Source organism: Mastacembelus armatus, chromosome 19, assembly GCF_900324485.2.
Source record: "Mastacembelus armatus chromosome 19, fMasArm1.2, whole genome shotgun sequence".
Taxonomy (NCBI): domain Eukaryota; kingdom Metazoa; phylum Chordata; class Actinopteri; order Synbranchiformes; family Mastacembelidae; genus Mastacembelus; species Mastacembelus armatus.
In genome coordinates, this window is record NC_046651.1 from 19,721,088 (window position 1) to 19,747,719 (window position 26,632).

The 26,632-nt window shown below is 43.3% G+C and overlaps 1 protein-coding gene and 1 long non-coding RNA gene across 6 annotated transcripts in view; both read left to right on the forward strand.

The window, feature by feature from the left end:
- Positions 1–3,659, forward strand: part of ebf3a (EBF transcription factor 3a) — a 36,703-nt gene extending 33,044 nt beyond the window's left edge. Inside the window, exons 14-16 of one of the 2 annotated variants that reach the window (XM_026315417.1) lie at positions 204–407; positions 710–880; positions 2,811–3,659. In XM_026315417.1, the coding sequence (XP_026171202.1) occupies positions 204–407; positions 710–880; positions 2,811–2,842 (407 nt within the window). In that variant the 3' untranslated portion in view covers positions 2,843–3,659. The remainder of the gene's footprint in view (positions 1–203; positions 408–709; positions 881–2,810) is intronic. The other variant, XM_026315418.1, reaches the window with a different exon arrangement.
- Positions 3,660–6,034: 2,375 nt separating this feature from the next.
- The window catches only part of LOC113135580 (uncharacterized), a 41,999-nt gene continuing 21,401 nt past the window's right edge, over positions 6,035–26,632 (forward strand). For all 4 annotated transcript variants that reach the window (XR_003296186.1, XR_003296185.1, XR_003296188.1 and 1 more), the window contains exons 1-3: positions 6,035–6,075; positions 11,637–11,720; positions 12,119–12,182. This is a non-coding gene — a long non-coding RNA (uncharacterized LOC113135580). The remainder of the gene's footprint in view (positions 6,076–11,636; positions 11,721–12,118; positions 12,183–26,632) is intronic.

The following is a 26,632-nucleotide window of genomic DNA, read 5'->3' on the forward strand; positions in this document are numbered from 1 at the left end:
CATCATAGTTTTGTCTGTTTGGTTCTTTATCATTCTCACTGGTTCTGTAGTGTTCTTTAGGGTTCTGTAGTATTATGGAGGTTCTCTAGGGTTCTAAATTGCCTTAGTGGAGACAACGTGTTCTCTGATTGGATGACTGTAACTGCAAAGGTCTCTGGGAGCTGTACTGCCGTATTATTAAAACTTCACTGTCAATCTTTCAGTTGGTTACAGTCGTAACACCAGCAGTGTGTCGCCGCGGGGATATGTGCCAAGCTCCACCCCCCAGCAGAGTAACTATGGCAACACTGTCAGCAACAGCATGAACGGCTATGGCAACACTGGCATGCCGAACCTCGGGGTGGCAACGTCACCAGGTTTCCTCAACGGGGCGTCTGCCAACTCTCCCTATGGCAGTAAGTATCAAGGTAAATACTACCACGCTGACACTTCTACTACTAATAGTACTATGACTAGTACTGCATGTGAGTACACTTTGGGAGCCTGGACAGCGAAGGCTCAGGTAACTCTGAGGAACATGACCATGAGGGAACCAATGAAACCAGCAGCACATTTGATGATTGAAAGACTTTGTCTTCATCACAGTTCAGATAAGATACAATGTACTGGAGCTGCTTCGTTTTGAGTCCCAGCTCAGGTCCCTGGGTCTTTTCTAGTCACCCTTTCTAGTCTCTGGTTGATCTGGTTTCTGTCCTGTCCTCTGTTTCAGTCGTTCCCTCCAGTCCCACCATGGCGGTGTCCAACTGTAACTCCTCTCACGGAGTTTTCTCCTTCTCTGCTGCCGTCAAGCAGAAGAGCGCCTTCGCTCCGGTTGTCCGACCGCCGGCTTCACCTCCTCCTCCACCCAACTGTTCTGCCAACAACGCCAATGGGCTGCAAGGTATGGCAGCGCCCCCTCAACTCTTCCACCACTGCCTCCTGCCCTTTAATGAACCTCCTTCCCTCAGTTTCTGCTTCTAATGAAACGATTCCAGTAAATTCTGCTGTGATTCTCCTTTGTCGGCTGAAAACAGTTTGTCTAAACATAAATATAACATGAATAACATGTTTCCAATAATGAATAAATATTAACTTTAATGGGGCAGAAGAAACAGAATTAAAAACTTATGGAACTGTAAAATAAAGTGTGACTATAACCGACGGAGCACATAATATTGTGGCTGATGCAGGTGGAGCTCATTTAACTATTTTAGAGAAACATGAGTCAACATAGATTCAAGTTTACATATATTAATGAATATTGAATTGGTTAAATAGATAAAAGTTCTTTTACTAAAACGTGTCACCAAAATTAAAATAAAACCAACCAACTAAATCTAGCAAATTATTAGAGCAACACACCTGTAAAATAAAGCATCACTTTTATTATCTTATTGTTATCCTACTTCTGTCACACCCATAGTTTTAAAGATCTTTATTGTTTAAATGTTTTGTTCTGCTTTTAGTTAAGGCGGCAGGTGTTTTTTTTAGAGAACTATGTTTCTGATTATTTTGATTGCGGCCTCTGATCAAACCTTCTAAGATGTTTTAAAGTCTGTGATTTTATTGAAGTTTAACATGAGCATCTATTTGTGCTGCAGCTTCGCCTCCATCAGCTCCGAGTGTGAACATGCAGAACTAATGCACTGAGCACACACAGTCCATGCTGTTAGTGCTGCATGCAGAGTGACAGGCCCGTGCATGTTTTATTCACTACAACCCACAGATACACACTGCTGCAGTCGGAGTGTGTGATGTCAGTGTTTCTGACAGAGAGCTTTGTCGAGTGTTAAATATTCATGCTGCTCTCCGCCTCCGCTGAGGCACAAAGGCCACAGAGTGTGTGTCGATGCATGTGCAGGCCGTACGCAGGAAACTCAGCCTGAATGGTATTAATAGATCGTGGAGCTGCTGTTTGATGCAGCCAGAAACAGATGCAAATCAAATTCAGAATAATAAACCTAAATAACAATAAACTCTGAATAATAGAATAATAAACACATTTAAAAGTCAACAGTAAAAATATTATATAATATCACTTAGATCGATGTTCAACTTTAACCTCAGATGTGTCTGTTGTTTCTGTCTCACTTCATTTTTAAAATGATTTTGTGCTGAATATTTGTTTTTCAAATTTAAGGATTTTAAAGTTGAATTTCTGCCTGTCAGACATCTCTCTGTCTGTCTGTCCCTCGGTGTTAATGAGCAAACATGACGTGGTGTTTGACTAAATTAAAAACTGAAACTCTGCTCCTCTCCGCAGTGTGTGTGTCTGTAGTAATGAGCTGGTAAATTAAGCTGCATGTTGCTGCATGCGTTTTGTCGTTACAGGAAACTAATGAGGAATGACTGCTTGTCACACCCAGCAGATGTGTTTCCTCAGTCTCTTTTTAAAATTTGATTCCACTTTAACTCTTTTATTGGACACTTTCAAACTGGGACAGGTGGGGGGGAGACAGGTGAGACACAGTCAAAGGGACAGGTGTAATAGGAAGTTAGTTCTTGCAGCTTGCCTGCTGATTTGTCCGCTCACCAACACGGTCAACAGGTGGTGCTGCAGCAGCCCAGTCACTGAAGTTTGTGTCAAAAATAATAATTTTCATTTTTCTAAACTGAGCGAAACACAGACATGAAGCCAGTTGATGTGATTGTGTGACTTTCTGTGGTTGAGCACAGCTGATATCTCACATTCCTTCATATCCACCATCGTCTTTTCATTTATTGTGACTGAAATAAGCAGCAGAAATGTGAGTTTTCATACTTTTGCCATTTATTGGCTCGTGCTGTAGTTTGAAATACATCAGATTTATCATCTGTGTGTCTTTCTGCAGCCATGTCCGGCCTCGTCGTTCCTCCGATGTAAAACTGGTGGTTTCCGCCACAGCCACGAGCACCGATCACCTCAGAGGAGGAGGGGCCTCAGGCAGCAACTGACCAATCAGGACGGAGGACTGATTCTGTTCTACACAGTAAAAAAAAAAGAACTGTCTCTGACTGGACAGAGGCTCCAGTCACTAAACAAGAAATTAAGACACTTTGTGCAGCAGTTTTCTGCGGGTGCTTTCAGCTCTCTGTAATTATTCTGATATAGCTGTGTTTGGTGGGGGGGGTTGGTGTAAAACCTCTGTTGTCACACCTGTGATGTGACATCATTTCCTCTACTTCGAACAGCAAACATATCCAAATCTGATCCATTTTAAAGGCCCCAAATTAGTGAAAATGTGAAGACAAACATGTTTAATTGAACCTTTGCTGACATCTGATTGGTTCCTGTGGTCACCACCACATTGAGCAGGTAATTTCTTTACCTGCTTTAGTTTAGTTTTAGGCTCACAGTCCAGAGTTGGTCTGCGACCAGGATAATCTGGGGCCTTTAATGGGTTTAATGACCTCAGCACAAAGATATGTGACCTCTGAAAACACAGTAAAAAGATAACAACTAAAAGAAAGAATAACAAAATTATAAGCTATTTCTCTGTACAAGCCCCGCCCCATATGTGTTTAGCTCCACCCCTGCCTGCTTGACTTTCATTTATTTTTACCCTTATTATGCTTGCGCTGTAAAAAGAAATCCTGCATCCTGATAGGCTACTGTGACAGTCCGTCTTCTTGTTCAGCATTGTCTTTTTGAGCCCAGCCCCGCCCACCCCGTCAAAGCCCCGCCCCGCCCACCCCGTCAAAGCCCCGCCCTGTATTTTCTCTGTGGGTTTTGTGATTTTGGTTGTAGCTGAATATGGAACCATCACTGTGGTTGATCACGCCGACCCGCCCGTCACCGAGCTCACGGAGAGAACCTCTTTTTGTAACATGCAGATTATAAATAGTGTATTTATATCAGATTGTTTTGTATAAATGGATGTGGAGTCATGTTGTCCTCATGGGGTTTTAATGTGTGTGTGTGTGTGTGTGTGTGTGCGTGCATGTGCGCGTGTGTGTGTTGGTGCCACACTGAAAACAAGCCATTGTTTTGTATAAAAAAAAAAAACGTTAACGTGTTCACACAGTTATGGCGCTGTCAATCAAAGCTGATGCGTCCAATCAGCTCCACTTGTTTGGTTTTTGTTGTTATGAATGTAATGGCTGTTCGGCTGTAATGATAAATTTCCTCACACTGAATAAAGTCAGCAGGTCACTCTGACGACTCAGTTTCTTTAAGGCCTCACGTTCACAAAAATAATCAAATGTACAAACCACATTTATGACATTTTATAGTAAACGTGAGCTGAACCAGGTAAAGAGCCCTTTTTGTCCTGAGGAACGTTTAACGGTAGCTGTCACCGACTTGGTGTTATGAAACAGTTTGTTAGACAGAAAAAGCAGCTGGAGCCAGATTAGTCCAGTCTGACATTTTGGGAAATCCTCTTGTTTTTGTCTTGTTCAGAAATCCTCGGCTCTGGAGTCGTGTCCTCAGACTTTTCTGTCTGGGTGTGTTTCTTGCAGCTGGAAACACGACTTGTTTTGTTTTATCTGTAGTTTACAATGTAAATCATGTTTGACAAGTCTCTTATCGCTTGTGTTGCATATTGGTCCTTTTAGTTTCTTTCATTCTGTTTAAAAATGATGATTAAACCGTGTTTTTGTGCTGAGAAAACAGAAAAACGATTAATGAACTTTTATTAAACGGCTCTGTTCCCTCAGCGGACACAAAAGCACAAACAGGATTTGATTAAGATAAATCACTGATAACCTCAAACCTCATTATTACACAGACTTTTATTTATTTCTCTTTGATTTAAATTCATACTCAGGAAACTCAGCTCATCACAGAATCAGAATCTATTGTGGTTTTGTCTGTTTATTGTTGATTAAAGCTCATTTTCTCAGTTTTACTGCTGATGTTTTTGAATTATTTTAGCTAAATTGGGAGCAGGATGCAGAATCCAGAATCCAGTGTTTGGTCCTGACAGTGAGGAAAACTGAAGTTCCTCTGTCGATGTCCCACTGTATTTGTGCCTGTGGTTTCAGCTCCAGTTCTGACTGTTCATCCTGTCATTTGAATCCGGTCCAGAGCCACATCACTGGATCGCATCTCTGAACCCATCTTTAAACTGGTATGTCTGCAACATTAGACCACCAACCAGGAAAAGTGGGCAGCTGTACCCATCAGTTCTCTTCTGTCCAGTGTGGAACATATTTCTAAAGTTATTTAATCAGTAGGTGGAGCCCAGCAGGTCAAGTAAGGTCTGTAAGACCTCAAACAGGCCCCACAAACCCCTGATGTGTGTAAACCTGTCAAAATATTTTAATTGTCATTATTTCACGTTTGTTTCTAATTGTTGATTTTTAATCTTCGTTAGTTAGTGAGAAGGGAGGGTGTGTGTGTGTGTGTGTGTGTGTGTTCAGGCCAGTATAATCACAGTCTCTCTTCTTCTTTTGTTGCAGGATAACATGTGATTCAGTTTCTGTATCTAGGCAAGCCTTCACACACACACACACACACACACACACACACACACTGAGAGCTCCGGGGTGTCCCTGAGGACCTGATTGAGAGCAGGGAGCTCTGGTTGCCGTGGCAGCAGCAGCTCCCCTCCTCCATCAACACTCGTTTTTTCTTTTCCATTTGTTTCGGTCTCTCCTTTGTTGTCCTCTCTCTCTGTGCTTTGTCTCCATGTCTCTTTGAAAACGGGTAAAAGTTCTGCCCAGTCTCCTGCAGCTCACACTGGGAACCAGCAGCCGCGCTGGTCATTGAACCAGTTAGAGAACTGGGAGAATAAAATCCACCAGTTTCCAGTTGTGGACTGGACTGGACTGAGAAGCTTCGGGAGAAAACGTGTATAATATTGTCCTGTCTGCTGTCGCACAAACTGCAAACTGTTCTGCAGCGCCACCTGCAGGTGAAAGTGTCGGATTTAACAGAAGCGTTTAACACCCAGCGGTGGTAAAACAGGCTAAATCACCTGTGCACCTGGTTTACATTAAATATCATCAACAGACGTATTTTAGTAGAATCCGCCCCCCTCACATCACCACCACCCATCCATGCCCATATGGTTCAGCCTGGGCTCCCCTCTATGAATGAAGGTGGATTCTCCCACTTCCTGTTTGACAGCCTGGAGGTGACGTTAACAGACATGGAGCACCTGCAGCAAACAGGTGAGTGCAGCTGTGTTCAGTTAAAAAACAGTCAAAGGTTTGCAGGTCAACAGGCTTCACACCGAAAGAAAAAACTGAGATAACCAGAGTTTTCGATAACTCGGTTGCTAGCAAGCATCAGCTAAAACTGAAGTCTCATTGTCCAGACTGTCCAGACTGTCCAGAGTCTGAGGGGTCCAAACGTTTAACACAAAAACATCCAGTCTCCTGGTCTCTCTGACACCTGCACCTAAATATTCGCAGCACATTTCCAGATGCAAACATGTGGTCGCTAAAACACATTCAGACAGAATGCTGGGACAGTCCATGCGTCTCTGCAGGAACCATATGGAGACACGACACTGTGAAGGCCCAGATGCATGATGGGAATGTCAACTGTATGAAGGGTTTTGGCTTCAGTATCGACCAATGCTGGTTAGCAGTCGACAAAAACTAAAGGGTTCAATCAGAAATTCATTAAGGATCATTTAGTGAAGTCATCAAATGAAATTAGTTAGAAGTTCTGGTTGATTATTAGCATACATTTCCCAACATGCATTGCATAAAAGATGAAGGACAGGGGTGTATGTTTTATGTGTGTACCCTCCTCATGAGACAGACTGACCCTCTTATATCACTCCAGCACTGTCATGAGGATCCAGACAAGAAAAGTTTGAATTTATCATAATTATCTAATTAAAAAACAGAGTTTGAAGTGGACACAGCAGCAGATCTGTGGTACCATGAATGAAACTGGCAGGGTAAAGATGGATAACTGTTTTATTGACCTTTGCCTTGAAATGAAAAGTTGTTCACGATGGACCAGTGTGTCATTTGTGACACGTTTAAATCAAACGCTGTTTGAACTTTGACATCAACTGTTCAAGCTTCAGTGCATCTTTAATTGGATGTTTTAAATTAGAGAAAGAACCAGATTTACAAAAAATACTGAATTCAGCAGTGATTTCAGATCTGATCAGATTTACTTTTGTCTCTTTATCTGCAGCTCATTCTCACAGACTGATGCTCTCCATTACTGCTGATCAATAGATGACCTATTGATCGACCTGATATTGATCGTATGCATTGACACACTCTGCCTGTGTGTGACCCCTCTCACCTTGCCTATTGTCCAATCCGACAGGTTACATCAGAGACGTGTGTGTGTGTGTGTGTGTGCACGCGCGTGCGTGCGTGCGTGCACATGCGTGTGTGTGTGTGTCTGCAGCTACTCAGTCACGTCCAGCTCATTAACCACCTGTTTCCTCATTAGTGATCTGATTGGATCGATTAGACTCATCTGACCCGTCTTAACGAGCTGAGACAAACTTTCAAATGTTATTTGTTAGAAACTTTCATTCAGCTGATTCTATTTGTTTCTGTTCATCTGTGTCATTATAACCTAAGGTCCAGGTCTGAGGACAGGCAGACCTGATCCAAACTGACCTAAGGTCCAGGTCTGAGGACAGGCAGACCTGATCCAAACTGACCTAAGGTCCAGGTCTGAGGACAGGCAGACCTGATCCAAACTGACCTAAGGTCCAGGTCTGAGGACAGGCAGACCTGATCCAAACTGACCTAAGGTCCAGGTCTGAGGACAGGCAGACCTGATCCAAACTGACCTAAGGTCCAGGTCTGAGGACAGGCAGACCTGATCCAAACTGACCTAAGGTCCAGGTCTGAGGACAGGCAGACCTGATCCAAACTGACCTAGGGTCCAGGTCTGTGGACAGGCAGACCTGATCCAAACTGACCTAAGGTCCAGGTCTGAGGACAGGCAGACCTGATCCAAACTGACCTAAGGTCCAGGTCTGAGGACAGGCAGACCTGATCCAAACTGACCTAAGGTCCAGGTCTGAGGACAGGCAGACCTGATCCAAACTGACCTAGGGTCCAGGTCTGTGGACAGGCAGACCTGATCCAAACTGACCTAAGGTCCAGGTCTGAGGACAGGCAGACCTGATCCAAACTGACCTAGGGTCCAGGTCTGTGGACAGGCAGACCTGATCCAAACTGACCTAAGGTCCAGGTCTGAGAATAGGCAGCCTTGATCCAAACTGACCTAAGGTCCAGGTCTGAGGACAGGCAGACCTGATCCAAACTGACCTAGGGTCCAGGTCTGTGGAGAAGCAGACCTGATCCAAACTGACCTAGGCTCTAGGTCTGAGGACAGGCAGACCTGATCCAAACTGACCTAGGCTCTAGGTCTGAGGACAGGCAGACCTGATCCAAAGGCAGCTGTGTCATGTCCTGGAAACCAGACAAGTGTGTGATCTGTGATTCAGTGACAAACATACAGTGATGAAGACAAGGAGCAGGATGAGGGAAACTTTTCCCATCAACCCCCTCTCACCTTTCAATTGAATGGGTATTGATCTGCGAATGCTGCCATGGAAACAGATGGGGTCAGAGGTCAGATGTTTGTACCTGACAGTATCATCAGCAGCAGTTTGTCACATGGAGCAGGAGGTTTAGAAAGATTAAAATACATCAGCACAAAAACAGAGACGACATTTCTTCTGAGCTTGTCCTTGTTTCTATCAGAGGTTTGTCCTCTGCTGCATCTTAGATCATTTTTCCCAAAGCTACAATGTGAACTACGGAAGCCTGGTTGGGACAAAGTGTCCAGTCCAAAGCTAGCGTTAGCTGACTAACTCTGCCCCTGGGCTCTGGCAGCCACTGTTTCCCACTTCCCCCAAATGTGATCTGCTTCAATTGACGTCCACCAATCGGCGGCTGCGTTGGTCAATCACATTACGGGAGGATGATGATGAAGACCAGCATATTTCTGCTGTTTATCTTCAGATAAAAAGGTCTTAAAAACAACATGCTGCACCCCACTTTTCTGATTGCACCTGTCTGCGGCCCACCTGTCTTACCACACCTGTCTGCACCCCACCTATCTGGCTACACCTGTCTGACTACACCTGTCTGCACCCCATCTATCTGGCTACACCTGTCTGCACCCCACCTGTCTGACTCCACCTGTCTGACACACCACCTGTCTTACCACACCTGTCTGACACCCCACCTATCTGGCTACACCTGTCTGACTACACCTGTCTGCACCCCACCTATCTGGCTACACCTGTCTGACTACACCTGTCTGCACCCCACCTATCTGGCTACACCTGTCTGCACCCCACCTATCTGGCTACACCTGTCTGACTACACCTGTCTGCACCCCACCTATCTGACTACACCTGTCTGCACCCCACCTATCTGGCTACACCTGTCTGACACCCCACCTGTCTTACCACGCCTGTCTGACACCCCACCTGTCTTACCACACCTGTCTGCACCCCACCTATCTGGCTACACCTGTCTGACTACACCTGTCTGCACCCCACCTGTCTGACTACACCTGTCTGCACCCCACCTGTCTGACTACACCTGTCTGCACCCCACCTGTCTGACTACACCTGTCTGACACCCCACCTGTCTTACCACACCTGTCTGCGGCCCACCTGTCTGACCACACCTGTGTGCACCACACCTGTCTGACTACACCTGTCTGCATCAGACAGGTCTACCTGGTTTCACACCTGCTGGGCTGACGTCTTCTGAATCCAGTCGGTCCAGTTCATTTAAAACCAGTAGAATCAGATAAACTCTTTTTGGCCTCAGTCTGCTCATCAATCAGCCAATTGCTTCACTGAGACCAATGTGTCCGTGTCGCCGTGGTGACCGGCGGCTGTAAAACATGGGGGCAGGGGGGTGGTCCCCAGAGGGTGGCCATGTTTGTTGATTAAACTGAAACAAGACAAACAAAGAGACAAAACAAACTAATTACCTGCAAACAAACCTGATGGCTGAGAGTGCTAACGAGGCTTAACGAGGTCAAACAGTGTTTACTGACGTGTGTGTGTGTGTGTGTGTGTGTGTGTGTGTGTGTGTTTGCGTGTGTTTGCGTGTGTGCGTGTGTGTGTGTGTCTTCATGCTAACAGGATGTAGCGGCATCAAGATAACGTTCCCGCAATGTTTCCTGAACACACACAGGTGAATAATTGATGGTTCAGTGTAGTGAAACTAAAACACTGTCTGCTTTTAATGAAACAACATTGTGTGTGTGTGCGTGTGTGTGCCTGTGCTAAATAAAATATCAGACGTCATGTCGACAGATGAATTATGAATCTGCACATTATGGAGCCAGTCTATCAATCTCACAGAGTCTGTGTCGGGGGTTTGACCCACAAACCCGTTTTTGTATCACACTTTCAGTGTCGAGAGGAGGGAGCTGAAACCGGACTGGGTCCTGGTTCTTCTCAGAGATGTTTGATCAGATCCACATCACAGTCCCTGTAGCATTAGTTTTCAGTATTGTTTGCCATGTAGGTTATAAACATACAGGCAGCAGCTCATTCAGTGTGTGTGTCACTGAGTCCAGATCCATCCAGAGACTGACAGCACCAATGAATGTGGTGTATTCAGCTTAACCTGGTTCAGCGTATGGGTCTGTGCCGTAGACCTCCATTGTTGTCCAAAAACTATTAAAAACACAGCAGGGAGCCACACCGCTGACCTGGCTCACATGGTTCTTCCTCACCAACAGAGGGAGGCCCGTCTGTTTCCAAAAAACCAGCTCCAGATGCTGCCGTGAGCAGAGCGAAGAACCAAATTAGAGACCATTCGACTCTTCAGAGACTTTAGCTGGACATTTATGCACATTTATGCCAATGATGTCCTCGCAACTATGGAAAGACGTGGCTGTGTGTGTGTGTGTGTGTGTGTAAGTAATTGAGTTTCATGGCCTAAATATGATCCATGTCTGTTGTCAGAGTGAAAAGTCAGTGATTATCGCTGTTTCTTTCTAATATCAGGCTGAAACACTCAGCTCAACCCAATAGAGAGAAGACACCACATATGAAAACAGAGAAATGAAACGAGAAAAACATTCAGAGAAACAGAAAACCAGAAATAGAACATAACGCCCTCCTCTCTGCTTTATTCATGTCCTCAGTCTTTCAGGTGTCACAGCTTTCAACAGATTTCAACAGGTGTATCTACACCTGCCACACAGGATATGTTGTCTTTGTAAACCTAATTGGAGTTTGTCCATTTGTCCACTCACCTGTTCATTCCAGAGGAATTGATCTGATATTATTGGATTCTAATTATTGATGATTATTGTGTTGATCACTTCAATGTTGGAGCTGATGTTAACTACCTTATGTACTTCTAATTTGAAGTACTTTATATACCGCCGGGTAGCTGATGTTAACTACCTTATGTACTTCTAATTTGAAGTACTTTATATACCGCCGGGTAGCTGACGTTAACTACCTTATATACTTCTAATTTGAAGTACTTCATATACCGCCGGGTAGCTGACGTTAACTACCTTATGTACTTCTAATTTGAAGTACTTTATATACCGCCAGGTAGCTGACATTAACTACCTTATATACTTGTATTTTGAAGTACTTTATATACCGCCGGGTAGCTGACGTTAACTACCTTATATACTTCTAATTTGAAGTACTTTATATACCGTTGGGTAGCTGACGTTAACTGTCTTATATTCTTTACCACCTGAAAACGGAGTAAATGTACTTTATTTTCTGTGACTGTTTGTTTTTCAGACTTTTGGGCAGTGAGGATGTTCGGGGCTTTTAGGCAGCGTTCATGGTCGTCCTCCTGTCGAGAGCAGTGACGTCTGTGTGAAGGTAACGTGAAGCTTCACTGGACGGTGGAACATTAGATGTACAGATGTTCACATGTCAACATCTGTACATGGAGGAGAGGATGAGTAACACCGAGAGACCTCAGCAAGGTTTACTCAGTTATTGATCAGGGATTGATGGGTGTTTGTCCCCAAACTGAAGTATCTGTGTGTGACTGGCTGCTCATCCTGCTTCAGTTAATGGAACAGGAAGTTAATGTGTTGACGTTTCTACCTGACACAGCGATTTGAAGCTGATATAAAAAATGACATTTCATTGTTTTACTGATGTCTGTTCCACTTTAAGCCTTTAAATCAATCAGTCTGATCAACTGCACCATCTAATCAATAAATGATTTCTCATAAAAGACGTCAGTAACAATGATGTCTTGTGTCATTCAGGCTCCGCCCTCGATCCTTCAGTCAGAAATCGGAGATAACGTCACCTGACAAGACAGGAAATAAGGTGACACACACACACACAGGTGTGCTTTCTCTAATTGAAGCCCAGAGGACTTAGCTGATTGGCTGGAGACTAGGTGCTATTACTGTACAAGACAGTAGTTTGATCTGCAGCCTTGTGACTGTGTGTGCACGTGTGTGTGTGTGTGTGTGTGTGTGTGTGTGTGTATTCTCAGGTGGTTGTGGTGTTTAATATTTCCATCACTCAAACAGCTGAATTTGCATAAAACACACAGATTGGAACGTGTGTGAGGGGCGTTTGATTTTCTCTGTGGAGTAAACAGGGAGGGAGGAGTGACTGACAGACACACCCACACACACAGTGTGTACAGTGTTTAACAGACACACACCTGTGACTGTTTTCACTCCAAGTATCTGACCCAGCTTCATGTCACTAAACTCCTGCTTTATGTTTTTATTATTCCAATGATTTTGAATATACGAGCCTCTCGCTTCTTCTGGCAGAAACGCAGGATCAGTTTTCATGATCGTGCTCAGTAAATAAACCAGCGTGAGGCCGTTTACTGGAAATAAACTGCAGCTGTCATGTGTTCAGCTGTAATTAGTCCGACTGCTTCGTTAGTCGCAGTTTGGTCTGTATGGAAATGAGTTTCAATCCTGTTTTTATGGACTCAACACTCATTTCCATGTAAGTGTGGAAACACCCAACACACACACAAACACAGTGAGTACATACAGACTCTGCTGACTCAGCGGAATAACTGTTTTTATTCATTTAGCAGAAACATCCGCTGCTTCTGGTGCTGCATCTCACACCATCTACTGAAACTATTATCAGTAAAATTAAAAGTTAAACGACTCATTCTGGACCAAACTAAAACTTTTCCTTTAAGGTGGAAAACTGAGGCTGTTTTCTAATGTTTAGACTTTTTTTTACAATTTAACGATGGACAAGAAAAAGTGGTTTAAAGTCAGACAAACCTTTGAATGTGCAACAAACAAGTTTTTCTTCTATTTCCAAGAAATAAAAGCAACAGCCCCACAGTTATTTCTGTTCCAGCCTTCTGTGAGAAACTGCTGATTTCTGTTTGCGAAGCAGCGTTTAGGAGAAATCACCAGCTGCTGCTGAATCTCTGCTTCCATCTCAGTTTATTTTTCTGGACACATTTAGCCGATAGCTGTTGATGTGACTGTCAGAGCAGTTTTAATCTCATAACGAACCTCCTCCATCTATCTGCTGATTGTTTCGGCGCCTCAGTTATTATTTTTCTCCTCTCTTAGAAAACTTTAGCTGCGTGCTGATAAATAGCAGGTGATGGATGTCGGCTCCACGGCTCTGATACTCCACTCCAACATGAAAAAGAGAAAGACTATTATTTCTTATCATCTTCTTAACATTATAAGCAGTGCAGTGTTATCAGGGGAGCTGAGAGGAGGTGCTCTGATAGACTGTCACCCCCTCTCCTCCGATAGCATCAGCCAGAGATGAGAGGGGGAGGATGCTGAGGGGGGGGGGCACGGTGAATGACAGAGATATTACTGCTGTGGAAGATTTGAGCCATGATTTCCTCCATGACAAATGACCCAGCGAGGAGAGGAGCAGGCGAGGAGGTGCGGACAGCAGACTGTCTGACAGCTCGAATTATAGGAAGGAATAACGGACGCCTGAGTTTACAGGAGACGGGAACAAGCAGGGTGTCAAAGTGCTCCCAGGATTTGACCAAAGTCCCTGAGCGAATGTTACTGAAACGTTTCCAGAACGAAGCGTCAGACTCATCACGCAGCGCAGTCAGAAAACAGTATCAGTACTTCGGTCTGTGCTGAAATACTAGAACAGCCCTGTAGAACTGCTCCGTTACTGCATTTGAAAGTCAGAGTACACAGTTTTGTGTAGTTTTCATGTAACAGATTTTTTATAGAAATATCAGGAAATCTGAAGAAAAATGAATTTTGTGACAAAGTGCTGAAAACGTTGAAAGAAAATTCAGTGTTTTGAAAAAAACCTCTAATTAGAAAAAAATGTATTATTAGTCTTTAAAACGGGTTGGAACCAGGAAGTGTCTGCACAGTCCTACAAACTAAGTTTCCAAACTGCATCTCGGACGCCGCTGATTGGATGGAAATGCATTTTCTCAGATATTAACAAGAACCAGTCGCAGGAAAACAAATCAAATACCCATCAGCCCCTGCGTCTGACTCTATATGCACATATGATTTGTTTCCATTTACATGGAGAACATTGGGTTATTACAGCTATAATTACTGCGCCGTGGCGGCCTGTCACCATCTTCATATCTGCCAATAAACCGCCAAGCAAACACCCAGGCCACTGTGAAGCTGGGCATCATGGGAATGAAATTAACTCTTGATTTGGAGTGTGTGCGGGGCGGCCGGAGCGCCACGCAGGTTAAATGAAAAGATGACTGCAGCCCGTTTGGCGGGGCTGTTCATTTGTTAGCGAACGCCACAGGTTCGATTCCCCCAGAGGCTGCAAACCTCCAGCGTTGCCCGCCGCATTGCATCAGCGCCACGGCAGCACAGAATCAGATATGAAGGGAGATGATGCTCCCCGTGGAAACACGACGTAAATAAACTCTTATGGAAATGTCCATTGGTAATGTCGTTTTGTCACAATCAATTTCCCATTACCCATCACTGCGGCAACACAACCCATATACCACACACACAGAAAACACACACACACAGAAACACACACCCGCTGTGAGTGAAATGCAGTGAAGACAGAAAATGAAAAGAAACCAGGAGGGACGAAAAACGAATAAATGAAATGAAGGTTAGAGTTTAAAGCAAGGGGGGGGGGGGCACCCTGCACTTCCTGTTTCAAAATAAAATTTAAAATTTACATTAAAGCAAACACAGTCATCAGTGAACACACATGCACACGTGTACTGTGTTTGCAAAGGCCCTCCCTGACATTCATTCCCAGCCTGAACCCTAACCCTGACCTAAACCTGGTTCTGTCCAGGACCTAAATCTACATTTGAACCCTCAAACAGGTCTCTGAAGGCATGAGGACCAGGCAGCGTGTCCCCACAGTGACATAAATACATGTATAGGCACATTTCCATCACTCCAGGGGACTCCACATTGACTTTGATTCTTTTCCTGGGACTTTACTGGGGACCTTATTGTCCCCATAAGGATGTCAAGGCCCCACAGTGTTAGTTTGTAAACAGATTGATGTCCCCACAACCTGAGTAATAGAAGCTACAGTAAAACACTGACAGTGATAATGTGATGCTAATAAAGCGGCAGTGTGTGTTTGTCGGCTGGTGACCTTTACACGATGATGAAAGACAAATGTCAGGAATGTAACTGTGTGTGTGTGTGTGTGTGTGTGTGTGTGTGTGTGTGTGTGTGTGTGTGTGTGTGTGTGTGTTTCCTTTCTTTAAACACACTCCGCTCTGCATCCAAACAACAGGAGCTGTGTCAGAGGTGACATTTACACTCTCACACCAAAGTCACTCCAACTTCCTCGTAAACACACCTGGTTACCATGGCAGCACAGAGCGGAGCATTATGGACGTTCGGCGCAGAGCCAGGCCCTGACGTCCCGCACTGTAACACGGTTTTGACGTTACGTCATTTATTGTTACGTGAAAACTAGGGGGAACAAAAACTGGGTGAACAATATAGACCTGCACGTTTTAACAGCTCTTGCAACACTTTTGCACCTGTCTCTGAATAAACGTGTTGCTTTTCAGAAATGTTCAGATAATAGATCGCTCTCCATTTTACCTGGAGTTGCACCAAGATACTTCCAAACTACAAGTTTGGGAATAAACCTGCAATTTTCGAGTGCAGTACCTGAGTAAATGTACTTGCTTACTCTGTGCCAGACACACACACATACAGAGTCTGTAACCCAATCCAGATGTCCTGCCAATATCCTATAACCAAATATGTGCGTCCTGTCAATATGTGCAGACTGAATCCACACACCCTGTTGCAGCTGGTTTGAATAAAACCTGAAGCAATAACCACCAATAAACCTCAAGGCGCTTTTTATTCCAGTAACAGGTTTTTATTCCAGTAAAGCTGATACTGCTGAGCAGTTTAAAGACAATCCCAACCTGCCGCCACTTCTCACTGTAATATTCTTTATTGTGTTTTAGGTTTTTATTGGATAAAACTGTTTATGTGGCGGCATCTGATTAGCTGAGACGATGTTTCCGTGGTGACCTGTTTCTGGGGATTTAGCTGCCGGAGGCAAAGAAAGGTGCTTATGAGGTGCTGGTTGTTTTATTCCTCATCAAGTTCTTCACGTTTCAAATATTCCTGCTTTAAACGCATCAGGATGCCGTGTTTGTCCACAGAGGTCCTTAGGAAATTGGCCAATCAGAAGGCTGCGTCACTCAGGTCCACGATTAGAGTCCTGGTTAGTTCGGCTCAGCCTGTGAGGAACAGGTGAGGGAGCACCATCACGCCAGTGTTCACTGTCTGTAAAAGTGGTTTCTACCAGACTGATCACCTTTGAGCAGATCAATGTGTGTTTTTGTAGTTTATTGGTCTGTGCCGCTAACTTTCCTGATCTCCTCAGTGTTTGTGCGTTTGGTAACAGCCGCTCTGCTCCATCCTCTGTTGATGTTCAGCTAATGTCTCTGGTGGTGTTACAGCTGTTGTGGGTCTTTTGACTGTGTGTGTGTTGTTTCCAACATATTCTGCAGCAGCATAAGAACGAAGGTGGCTGAAAGTTAATGCACAGCTGTTGGGGCTGATAATGGCCCCTGGGGACCCTGTGGCCCTAACGAGTCTGTTTGATGACTAAAATAGTCACAACCCTCTTAAGTTCTTCATGTGTTTTTGTAGTATGATTGAAAGAAGACGCTTTGTGTGTTTGTGTGATAAAGTGTTCAGAGTGACCTCTGACCTCTTGCCTTTCTTTTCTTCAGCTAGAGAGCAAATATTTCTGAGGCTAGTTTACTAGCAAAGTCTCGAAAAGCAACATTAGCAGCACTTGGGTCTGCAGGGACTGTGGCACCGGATACATCTTCCATGACTCTGTCCGGGGTGTCTCGGGCCTGAGTGTGCTGTCCTTTCGGTCACACCAGAACAGCATGCACCTTCTTCGGACTTCTTCTCTCCTGCTCTTTCCCTGATCCCACCATTGGATTGGTCACGGGAGGAGGGATTGGAAGTGATTCTGATAGCTCTGGAGTGGACCGGGCCTCCTGGTTTCCACAGCATCTGTCGGCCCCTCCTTCCAAGGTCCCATGGAGGTGTCAATGTGGTTGTCTCCCTGTGGGTGTGGCCACTGACGGGCAGCACCTAGTAGCCTGGGGTTTTCTTCTGCGGATTGTCTGAGCGGCTTCAACTGTTCCATCTTACGCTGCCAAATGGCCGTGCATGGCTCAGGGTGTCGCCGCTGTGCAACCCACAACCAGCTGAGCCGTGGACATTCGTAAGATAAGATAAACTTTATTAATCCTCGAGGGCAGTTCAGGATTCATTAATCCAATTCATGTCAGGGCCTCAGTGTGTCTACTTGCATCTGGACACCGACAGTGACATCACAGCCACTTGGCTCACTGATTGGTCAGCCCTGAGAAAGTAGGTGGAGTTTGACACAGGCCAAACCCAGCACCCAACTGAAAACCTGAATCCTGGAGACAGTCAGGAGTGCATGTTGCTAACATATGTGCTGTTCAATGTCAGGTAACCTGTAGGGATAATTATGTTGGCGGGGTCAGAGGTCACTCTGGGAAGCGCTGCCTTGCTCCTGGGCAGCTGAGTGCAACCGCATATAACTTCCTGTTGTGATGGATGGTGGTCGCTATGGTAACAAAGACCTGATATGGAGACATAACCAGACAATGAGATTCCTGTTGGAGAGCATCATCAGTCATCCTCCACACATCAGCACAGCGACGCCGTGGTCACTGCTTCCTCCAGGCGTGTGTGTGCACGCACACAGTCATGTCTCACTACAGTTGTGAGGACACTCTAACCCTAACGTTAACCTGATTCCACCCCAAAAAAAAACATCTGAAGTTGTGAGGACCAGCCAGAATGTCCTCACAACAATGGTGTCACAGCCAGACACTCGGTACGTACTAACTCCAGTTAGTACAGTTAGTACTTACAGTATTTTTTTAGTAGTTAGCACAGTTGGTACTTACAGTACTGTTAGTACAGTTAGTACTTACAGTATTTTTTTAGTAGTTAGTACAGTTAGTACTTACAGTACAGTTAGTACTTACACTATTTTTTTAGTATTGTTAGTACAGTTAGTACTTAGTATTTTTTTAGTAGTTAGTACAGTTAGTACTTACAGTAGTTTTTAGTAGTTAGTACAGTTAGTACTTACAGTATTTTTTTAGTATTATTAGTACAGTTAGTACTTTTACAGTATTTTTTTAGTAGTTAGTTCAGTTAGTACTTACAGTATTTTTTTAGTATTGTTAGTACAGTTAGTACTTACAGTATTTTTTTATTAGTTAGTACAGTTAGTACTTACAGTATTTTTTTATTAGTTAGTACAGTTAGCACTTACAGTATTTTTTAGTAGTTAGTACAGTTAGTACTAACAGTATTTTTTAGTAGTTAGTACAGTTAGTACTTACAGTATTTTTTTAGTATTGTTAGTACAGTTAGTACTTACAGTATTTTTTTATTAGTTAGTACAGTTAGCACTTACAGTATTTTTTAGTAGTTAGTACAGTTAGTACTAACAGTATTTTTTAGTAGTTAGTACAGTTAGTACTTACAGTATTTTTTAGTAGTTAGTACAGTTAGTACTTACAGTACTTTTTTAGTAGTTCGTACAGTTAGCACTTACAGTATTTTTTAGTAGTTATTACAGTTAGTACTTACAGTATTTTTTTAGTAGTTAGTACAGTTAGTACTAACAGTATTTTTTTAGTAGTTAGTACAGTTAGTACTTACAGTATTTTTTAGTAGTTAGTACAGTTAGTACTTACAGTACTTTTTTATTAGTTAGTACAGTTAGCACTTACATTATTTTTTAATAGTTAGTACAGTTAGTACTTACAGTATTTTTTTAGTAGTTAGTACAGTTAGTACTTACAGTATTTTTTTAGTAGTTAGTACAGTTAGTACTTACAATACTTTTTTAGTAGTTCATACAGTTAGCACTTACAGTATTTTTTAGTAGTTAGTACAGTTAGTACTAACAGTATTTTTTTAGTAGTTAGTACAGTTAGTACTTACAGTATTTTTTAGTAGTTAGTACAGTTAGTACTTACAGTACTTTTTTATTAGTTAGTACAGTTAGCACTTACATTATTTTTTAATAGTTAGTACAGTTAGTACTAACAGTATTTTTTTAGTAGTTAGTACAGTTAGTACTTACAGTATTTTTTTAGTAGTTAGTACAGTTAGTACTTACAATACTTTTTTAGTAGTTCATACAGTTAGCACTTACAGTATTTTTTAGTAGTTAGTACAGTTAGTACTTACAGTATTTTTTTAGTAGTTAGAACAGTTAGTACTTACAGTATTTTTTTAGTAGTTAGTACAGTTAGCACTTACAGTATTTTTTAGTAGTACAGTTAGTACTTACAGTATTTTTTTAGTAGTTAGTACAGTTAGTACTTACAGTATTTTTTTAGTAGTTAGTACAGTTAGTACTTACAGTATTTTTTTAGTAGTTAGTACAGTTAGCACTTACAGTATTTTTTAGTAGTACAGTTAGTACTTACAGTATTTTTTTAGTAGTTAGTACAGTTAGTACTTACAGTATTTTTTTAGTAGTTAGTACAGTTAGTACTTACAGTATTTTTTTAGTAGTTAGTACAGTTAGCACTTACAGTATTTTTTAGTAGTACAGTTAGTACTTACAGTATTTTTTTAGTAGTTAGTACAGTTAGTACTTACAGTATTTTTTTAGTAGTTAGTACAGTTAGCACTTACAGTATTTTTTTAGTAGTTAGTACAGTTAGCACTTACAGTATTTTTTAGTAGTTAGTACAGGTAGTACTTACAGTATTTTTTTAGTAGTTAGTACAGTTAGCACTTACAGTATTTTTTTCAGTATTGTTAGTACTAACTGTGTGGTTACTCTTTCATTAAAAATGAATGAACCCAGATGTGTGGGAGCCAGAGGGAAGGGCGTACGAGGTTATAACTTCATATCGCACTGACTCTCTCTGATGTTGTTGTGTGTACATATTACACACTCAGGACTTTTCTATCACTGTGAGGACATGCTGTCTTCAAAAGCCTGTTTGAGGGTTCAGACCTGGTTTTAGGCTCAGATCAGAAGCAGATTTAGGGTTTGGGTTAGTCTCCAGGATATACAGTGGGTACGGAAAGTATTCAGACCCCTTTAAATTTTTCACTCTTTGTGTCATTGCAGCCATTTGCCAAAATCAAAAAAGTTCATTTTATTTCTCATTAATGTACACTCAGCACCCCATCTTGACAGAAAAAAACAGAAATGTAGAAATTTTGGCAAATTTATTAAAAAAGAAAAACTGAAATATCACATGGTCATAAGTATTCAGACCCTTTGCAGTGACACTCATATTTAACTCACATGCTGTCCATTTCTTCTGATCCTCCTTGAGATGGTTCTGCTCCTTCATTGGAGTCCAGCTGTGTTTAATTAAACTGATTGGACTTGATTAGGAAAGGCACACACCTGTCTATATAAGACCTTACAGCTCACAGTGCATGTCAGAGCAAATGAGAATCATGAGGTCGAAGGAAAACTGCCCAAGGAGCTCAGAGACAGAACTGTGGCAAGGCACAGATCTGGCCAAGGTTACAAAAGAATTTCTGCAGCACCCAAGGTTCCTAAGAGCACAGTGGCCTCCATAATCCTCAAATGGAAAAAGTTTGGGACGACCAGAACTCTTCCTAGACCTGGCCGTCCAGCCAAACTGAGCAATCGTGGGAGTAGAGCCTTGGTGAGAGAGGTAAAGAAGAACCCAAAGATCACTGTGGCTGAGCTCAGAGATGCAGTAGGGAGATGGGAGAAAGTTCCACAAAGTCAAGTATCACTGCAGCCCTCCACCAGTCGGGGCTTTATGGCAGAGTGGCCCGACGGAAGCCTCTCCTCAGTGCAAGACACATGAAAGCCTGCATAGAGTTTGCCAAAAAAACACATTAAGGACTCCCAGACTATGAGAAATAAGATTCTCTGGTCTGATGAGACCAAGATTGAACTTTTTGGCGTTAATTCTAAGCGGTATGTGTGGAGAAAACCAGGCACTGCTCATCACCTGCCCAATACAATCCCTACAGTGAAACATGGTGGTGGGAGCATCATGTTGTGGGGGTGTTTTTCAGCTGCAGGGACAGGACGACTGGTTGCAATTATAGGAAAGATGAATGTGGCTAAGTACAGAGATATCCTGGAAGAAAACCTCTTCCAGAGTGCACAGGACCTCAGACTGGGCCGAAGGTTCACCTTTGAACAGGACAATGACCCTAAGCACACAGCTAAAATAACAAAGGAGTGGCTTCGGAACAACTCTGTGACCGTTCTTGACTGGCCCAGCCAGAGCCCTGACCTAAACCCAATTGAGCATCTCTGGAGAGACCTGAAAATGGCTGTCCACCAACGTTCACCATCCAACCTGACAGAACTGGAGAGGATCTGCAAGGAAGAATGGCAGAGGATCCCCAAATCCAGGTGTGAAAAACTTGTTGCATCATTCCCAAGAAGACTCATGGCTGTACTAGCTCAAAAGGGTGCTTCTACTCAATACTGAGCACAGGGTCTGAATACTTATGACCATGTGATATTTCAGTTTTTCTTTTTTAATAAATTAGCAAAAATTTCTACATTTCTGTTTTTTTCTGTCAAGATGGGGTGCTGAGTGTACATTAATGAGAAATAAAATGAACTTTTTTGATTTTGGCAAATGGCTGCAATGACACAAAGTGTGAAAAATTTAAAGGGGTCTGAATACTTTCCGTACCCACTGTAGATGTAAGCCACGACAAGGAGCCTGTGTGTGTGTGTGTGTGTGTGTGTGTGTGTCATAAACAAATCACAGCTGACATTTTTCTAAAGGCACCAAAGGAAGACGACTGCGTAGATTATGATGCTGAGGTGATAAATTGTACCATCGCTCGCTGCCTTCAGGCACACACACACACACACACACACACACACACACACACACACACACACACCCTATTCGTTGGGACACACGCATACAGAGTAAAGTCTGTGACAGTTTTGTCTGCTGCTATATTATTTTCCAATATTCTGATCAATTTACCTGTCAGGGAGCGAGGCAGGTGGAGGCAGACAGGTGAGGAGATGAAGTGTTATATTTCTATCAATCATCCTGGAGGCAGGTGTCTTTCTCTCCATTTCTGTGTGTGTGTGTGTGTGTGTGTGTGTCTGTGGGTGTCAATCGCCCTGTTATTCAGATTTCAGTCAGAGGTGAAAAGATTTTAAATTGATCTTTCGCCACATTTGACAGGAGAAGGAGGAGCAGCGGCCTAACAGGTGAGGTTGGGGGGGAACAAGCCAGAAGGATGAGGTGGAGGAGGAAAGAAAGGATGGAAAGAGCAGGAGTAAGATAAGCGGAGGAGGTGAGGAGAAGGGTGGAAGAGGAGGAGCAGGAGTTAATAATGAAGATGCATTTGTGAAGTGGGAGGAGGAGGGGCAGTTTTTCTGACCTGGGTCATTTCTGCTTGATTACCTTCAGTGGAAAGTACATTAAAAAGACGCACAGGTGACGGGTCACTTGACGAGAGCATAGCTAAAGATGGTGGGAACAACAAGAGCGTCAGAAAAACCATGATGTAACTGGCAAAGAAACAGATGTCAGGTGAGAGAAACAGGTGTCGTTCGTAAAACTTGACAAAAACAAAGAGTGAGAAATGAGCTGAGACCTGCGGCCAAGTCTAACCCGAACCCTTTTCACTTACAGTTAGACTACATCCAGGTGGCACAGTGGTTTAGACCTAAGGTGAGAAACTGTGAGGAAGACTTGGTTCCATTTGTGTTTCCCTACATGGCAACCAACGCCGCTGCTTAAACCCACTGGCCAGTTAATAAATTAATAAAAGAAAAAACCCATCTCTTAATACTGTGCTGTTAGTGCGATGACTGATATTGACTGATATTAGTTTTAACTAAAAATACAATTGTTGTTTTTTTAACCAAGTCGGTTTGTTTCTGCAGTAAATTTTAAAAGATTTTGATGAACCTGCACAATCAGATTAAGGAAAACTAGAATATAGGGGATGTCAGTACAAAGCAAAGCTCAGTTTGAAATTAAAGCCCTCTCACTCCCCCATTAACACCAATTATCATCCATCAATTAAACCCATTGTCCAATCAGCTCTCAGCCTGACACCTGACACTCATCTCCATGACGACAGACAGACAGGAAGTGTAGGCTAGCAGGTGCTAACAGCAGCCGCAGCTCATCATCACGCCATCGTCTCGTTAATGAATCCACAATAATCTTCAGATCTCGTTAATAATCTGACGCTAATAGATGTTTTACTCCTCACCTGAGCCACACGCTGTTTAACCCCGACATCTCTGCGCGTGTGTTCATTATCACCTGTTGGCGTCAGCACCAGCCGAGCCGAGCTGAGAAAAACATCGACAGTCACACATTTCCTGTTTCTCACTCGCTGTTCGTTTTCTGCCTCTTTCAAAGTTTGAGTCTGTAACTTGTTTGAGTTTAGTTTTTAAAGTTTGTCCGTTTTCTCTTCCGTGTCGAGACTGTCAGCAGAATCTATCACACCTTTCTCTAGTTGCTCTTAGAAAATGTACAGTTTTTACTTCACAATCACAAAAGATGCAACATAATAATGAAAAGTCTTAATTTTTTTCTAATCACAGCAATAATATATTTGGTTTACCTGTGACGTCAGGACCAATCAGCAGGCAGCCTGGCTCGGCGGGTTCCTCTAATTTGTCTCATTAGCTGGCTGTCATGGCAACCTATTTATTTACACACACCAGATGTAAACAATAACAACAGCATGCTCACAGCTGTTAGCAACATGCTGCAAACACACATGCTTCTTTCTGTAGTTGTGAGGATGCCTACCCCTTAACCTAAACTGGTTCTAACCCTAAATCCTAAAACCAGGCCTCAGACAGACTGGACAGGACTTTCTCGCGGTGCTGAAGCGTCACAACAGAACTAAACAAAACTGAAATGAGTCCACGCAAACGGAGCAGGACGTGATCACAGAGTAAGAGTTGCAGACTTTTTTCAACATAGTGAATAAAGTGAGTAAATCCAACAGTTCTTATTCAGATATCAGACAATGAAAGGCATTAACTGAGATAGATTCCAGCTCGTCTCTGTGTGTTGGCCGTGTCTAGTTCAGGTTGAGTGCGGCGTCTGCTGACGTGCTAAGATGCTGAAAGATGCTTTCCTGAAAAACTGACTTTCACTGGTCCATGTTCTGCCTCCTGGTCCTGGTTGGACCTGTGTGTGTTCAGAAAGTAGGTTACAGAAACTGGCCCAGATGTTAATGAGCTCTGTCCTTGTTGCCCCCAGTTATAAACTGAACATACACAATATATTTGTCCTGAATGTTCAGGAGAGGAATTTCTGCTTTTTTGTTTTTTCTCTTGTGTTTCTAACACGAATAATCACAGACTGAGGCTCTTCAATGTCTTACTGCGTGCATGTGTGTGTGTGTGTGTGTGAGCGCGCGCGCGCGTGTGTGTGTGTGTGTGTGAGAGTGTGTCAGATGATCACAGTGTTAACATGTAAACTGGTTTAATCAAAGAGCTCTGCAGGAGGTGAGAGAGGGAAGAGGAGACTAATTAAGAGAAGACTCACTTCACCATCTCACACACACACACACATACACACACACACACACACACACACACACAGAGTAACACACGCACTTCAGTGTAGTGGTGTCAGCCATCGAAGCAATTAGCCAGGCTGAGGGCGAGCGAGCACTGAGACAGTGGACAGATAAACAGAGAGAGAGTGAAAGTGTGTGTCACTTTTAGTATTAATTAGTATGTTTCTGTTACTGAGCGGCCTCTGCTGGGATTGTGTGTGTGTGTGTGTGTGTGTGTGTGTGTGTGTGAGAGAGATCTTTGCTACAGGAAACTCTTTAATGAAACAGCAGTTGAACCCTGATAATAAGGCATCAGCAGCCAACAGCGTGCGTGCGTGCGTGCGTGCGTACATGTGTGTGAGTGCGGGTTGCAGCGTCGTCCACTTGGTTTGAAGCTGCTCTGCTCGTCGCAGGTGACGGGACACTTGGTGTGATGTCGGTTTGTTCTGGTTCTCGTGTTGTTTCAAGCTGCTCCAGCTGTTTCACAGGAACCAGGTGACTCCTTCTGCCAGGTGTACACATACCTGCTGGAAGTGACCTGTAGTGAGTGGTTTGTTTTTAACATGAAGAAATGTGTTGTAAAGTTTGTTTATTTACCTGCCATATTTATTTACCAGTTTCCAGGTGTGAAGTGAAAAATGATTTCATAGTGATGTACCTGCCCTGAACGTAAGTTATACAGGTGGCAGCCTGAGAAATCACCGCCCAGAGACCAGAGCAAAGGTCTGCTCATGGGTCTGTGGTTTTAGACTGATTTTAGTCAAAGAACAGTCAAATATTACTCAGTACTTTCAGTCACAATGCAGTTTTCTTCCTGCTGAATCCTGCAGGTGTAGATGCCACAGGTCAGTTTGTTCTGGTAACTCACCTGCTTGCAGCTTTATCATTAATCGTACCGTCCATCAGCACGCGCCCCTTATCCGGTCCAATGACACGGACGCACAGCTTCAGCGTAGACTGACCCCCCCCCCCGATATCAAATAGTGTCACTGTGTGTGTGAGACAGTGAGACACACGCACAAAAACATGCCTGATCTAAATTAAAATAAACACAAACAACTGCACATGCACATCGTGTCTGTGTGTGAGCAGTGAACATACTAACGAGCTGCAGTGTTTACGTTTCCACAGTAAGTGTACATGCTGTATGACTGTATCACAGTCAGCTGAGGGTGAGGGGGTCAAAGGTTCCCCCCCCCCAAACACACACACGTGCACAGACTGTGTTTGTCTGGAGTCATATTCATATTTTCTCTGCAGCTGCTTCAGACACATTCTGACTATAATTACCACCAACCCACTGCTATTAAAATATCACACACACACACACACACACATAGTGTTAGATGTGAAGTGTGCGTTTGCTGGGACGGAGCTGTGATGTGCGACTCAGAGGTCATGACCTCGTCTTATTTATGTGTGTGAGACACTTACAGCCCAGTCAATTATCATACTGTGTGAGGGTGTGTGTGTGTGTGTGTGTGTGTGTGAAATGCTGTTGAGAAAATTCATCTTCACTTTTTTAACAGAGCCAGACGTGTTGTTGTTGTTGTTGTTGTTGTTTGCACATAATAAACCATCTCTGATGGTTTGTTGTTAGACTTCAGGTTTTTCCCTGAGCGTTTGCTGTTCAGCAGGAAACTTCATCTCTGAGGGATTTTTTTCTGGTCACTCAGTTAAAGCAGCAGCTGCTGATTCTGTGTTTGTGTTCCTGAGTCCAGA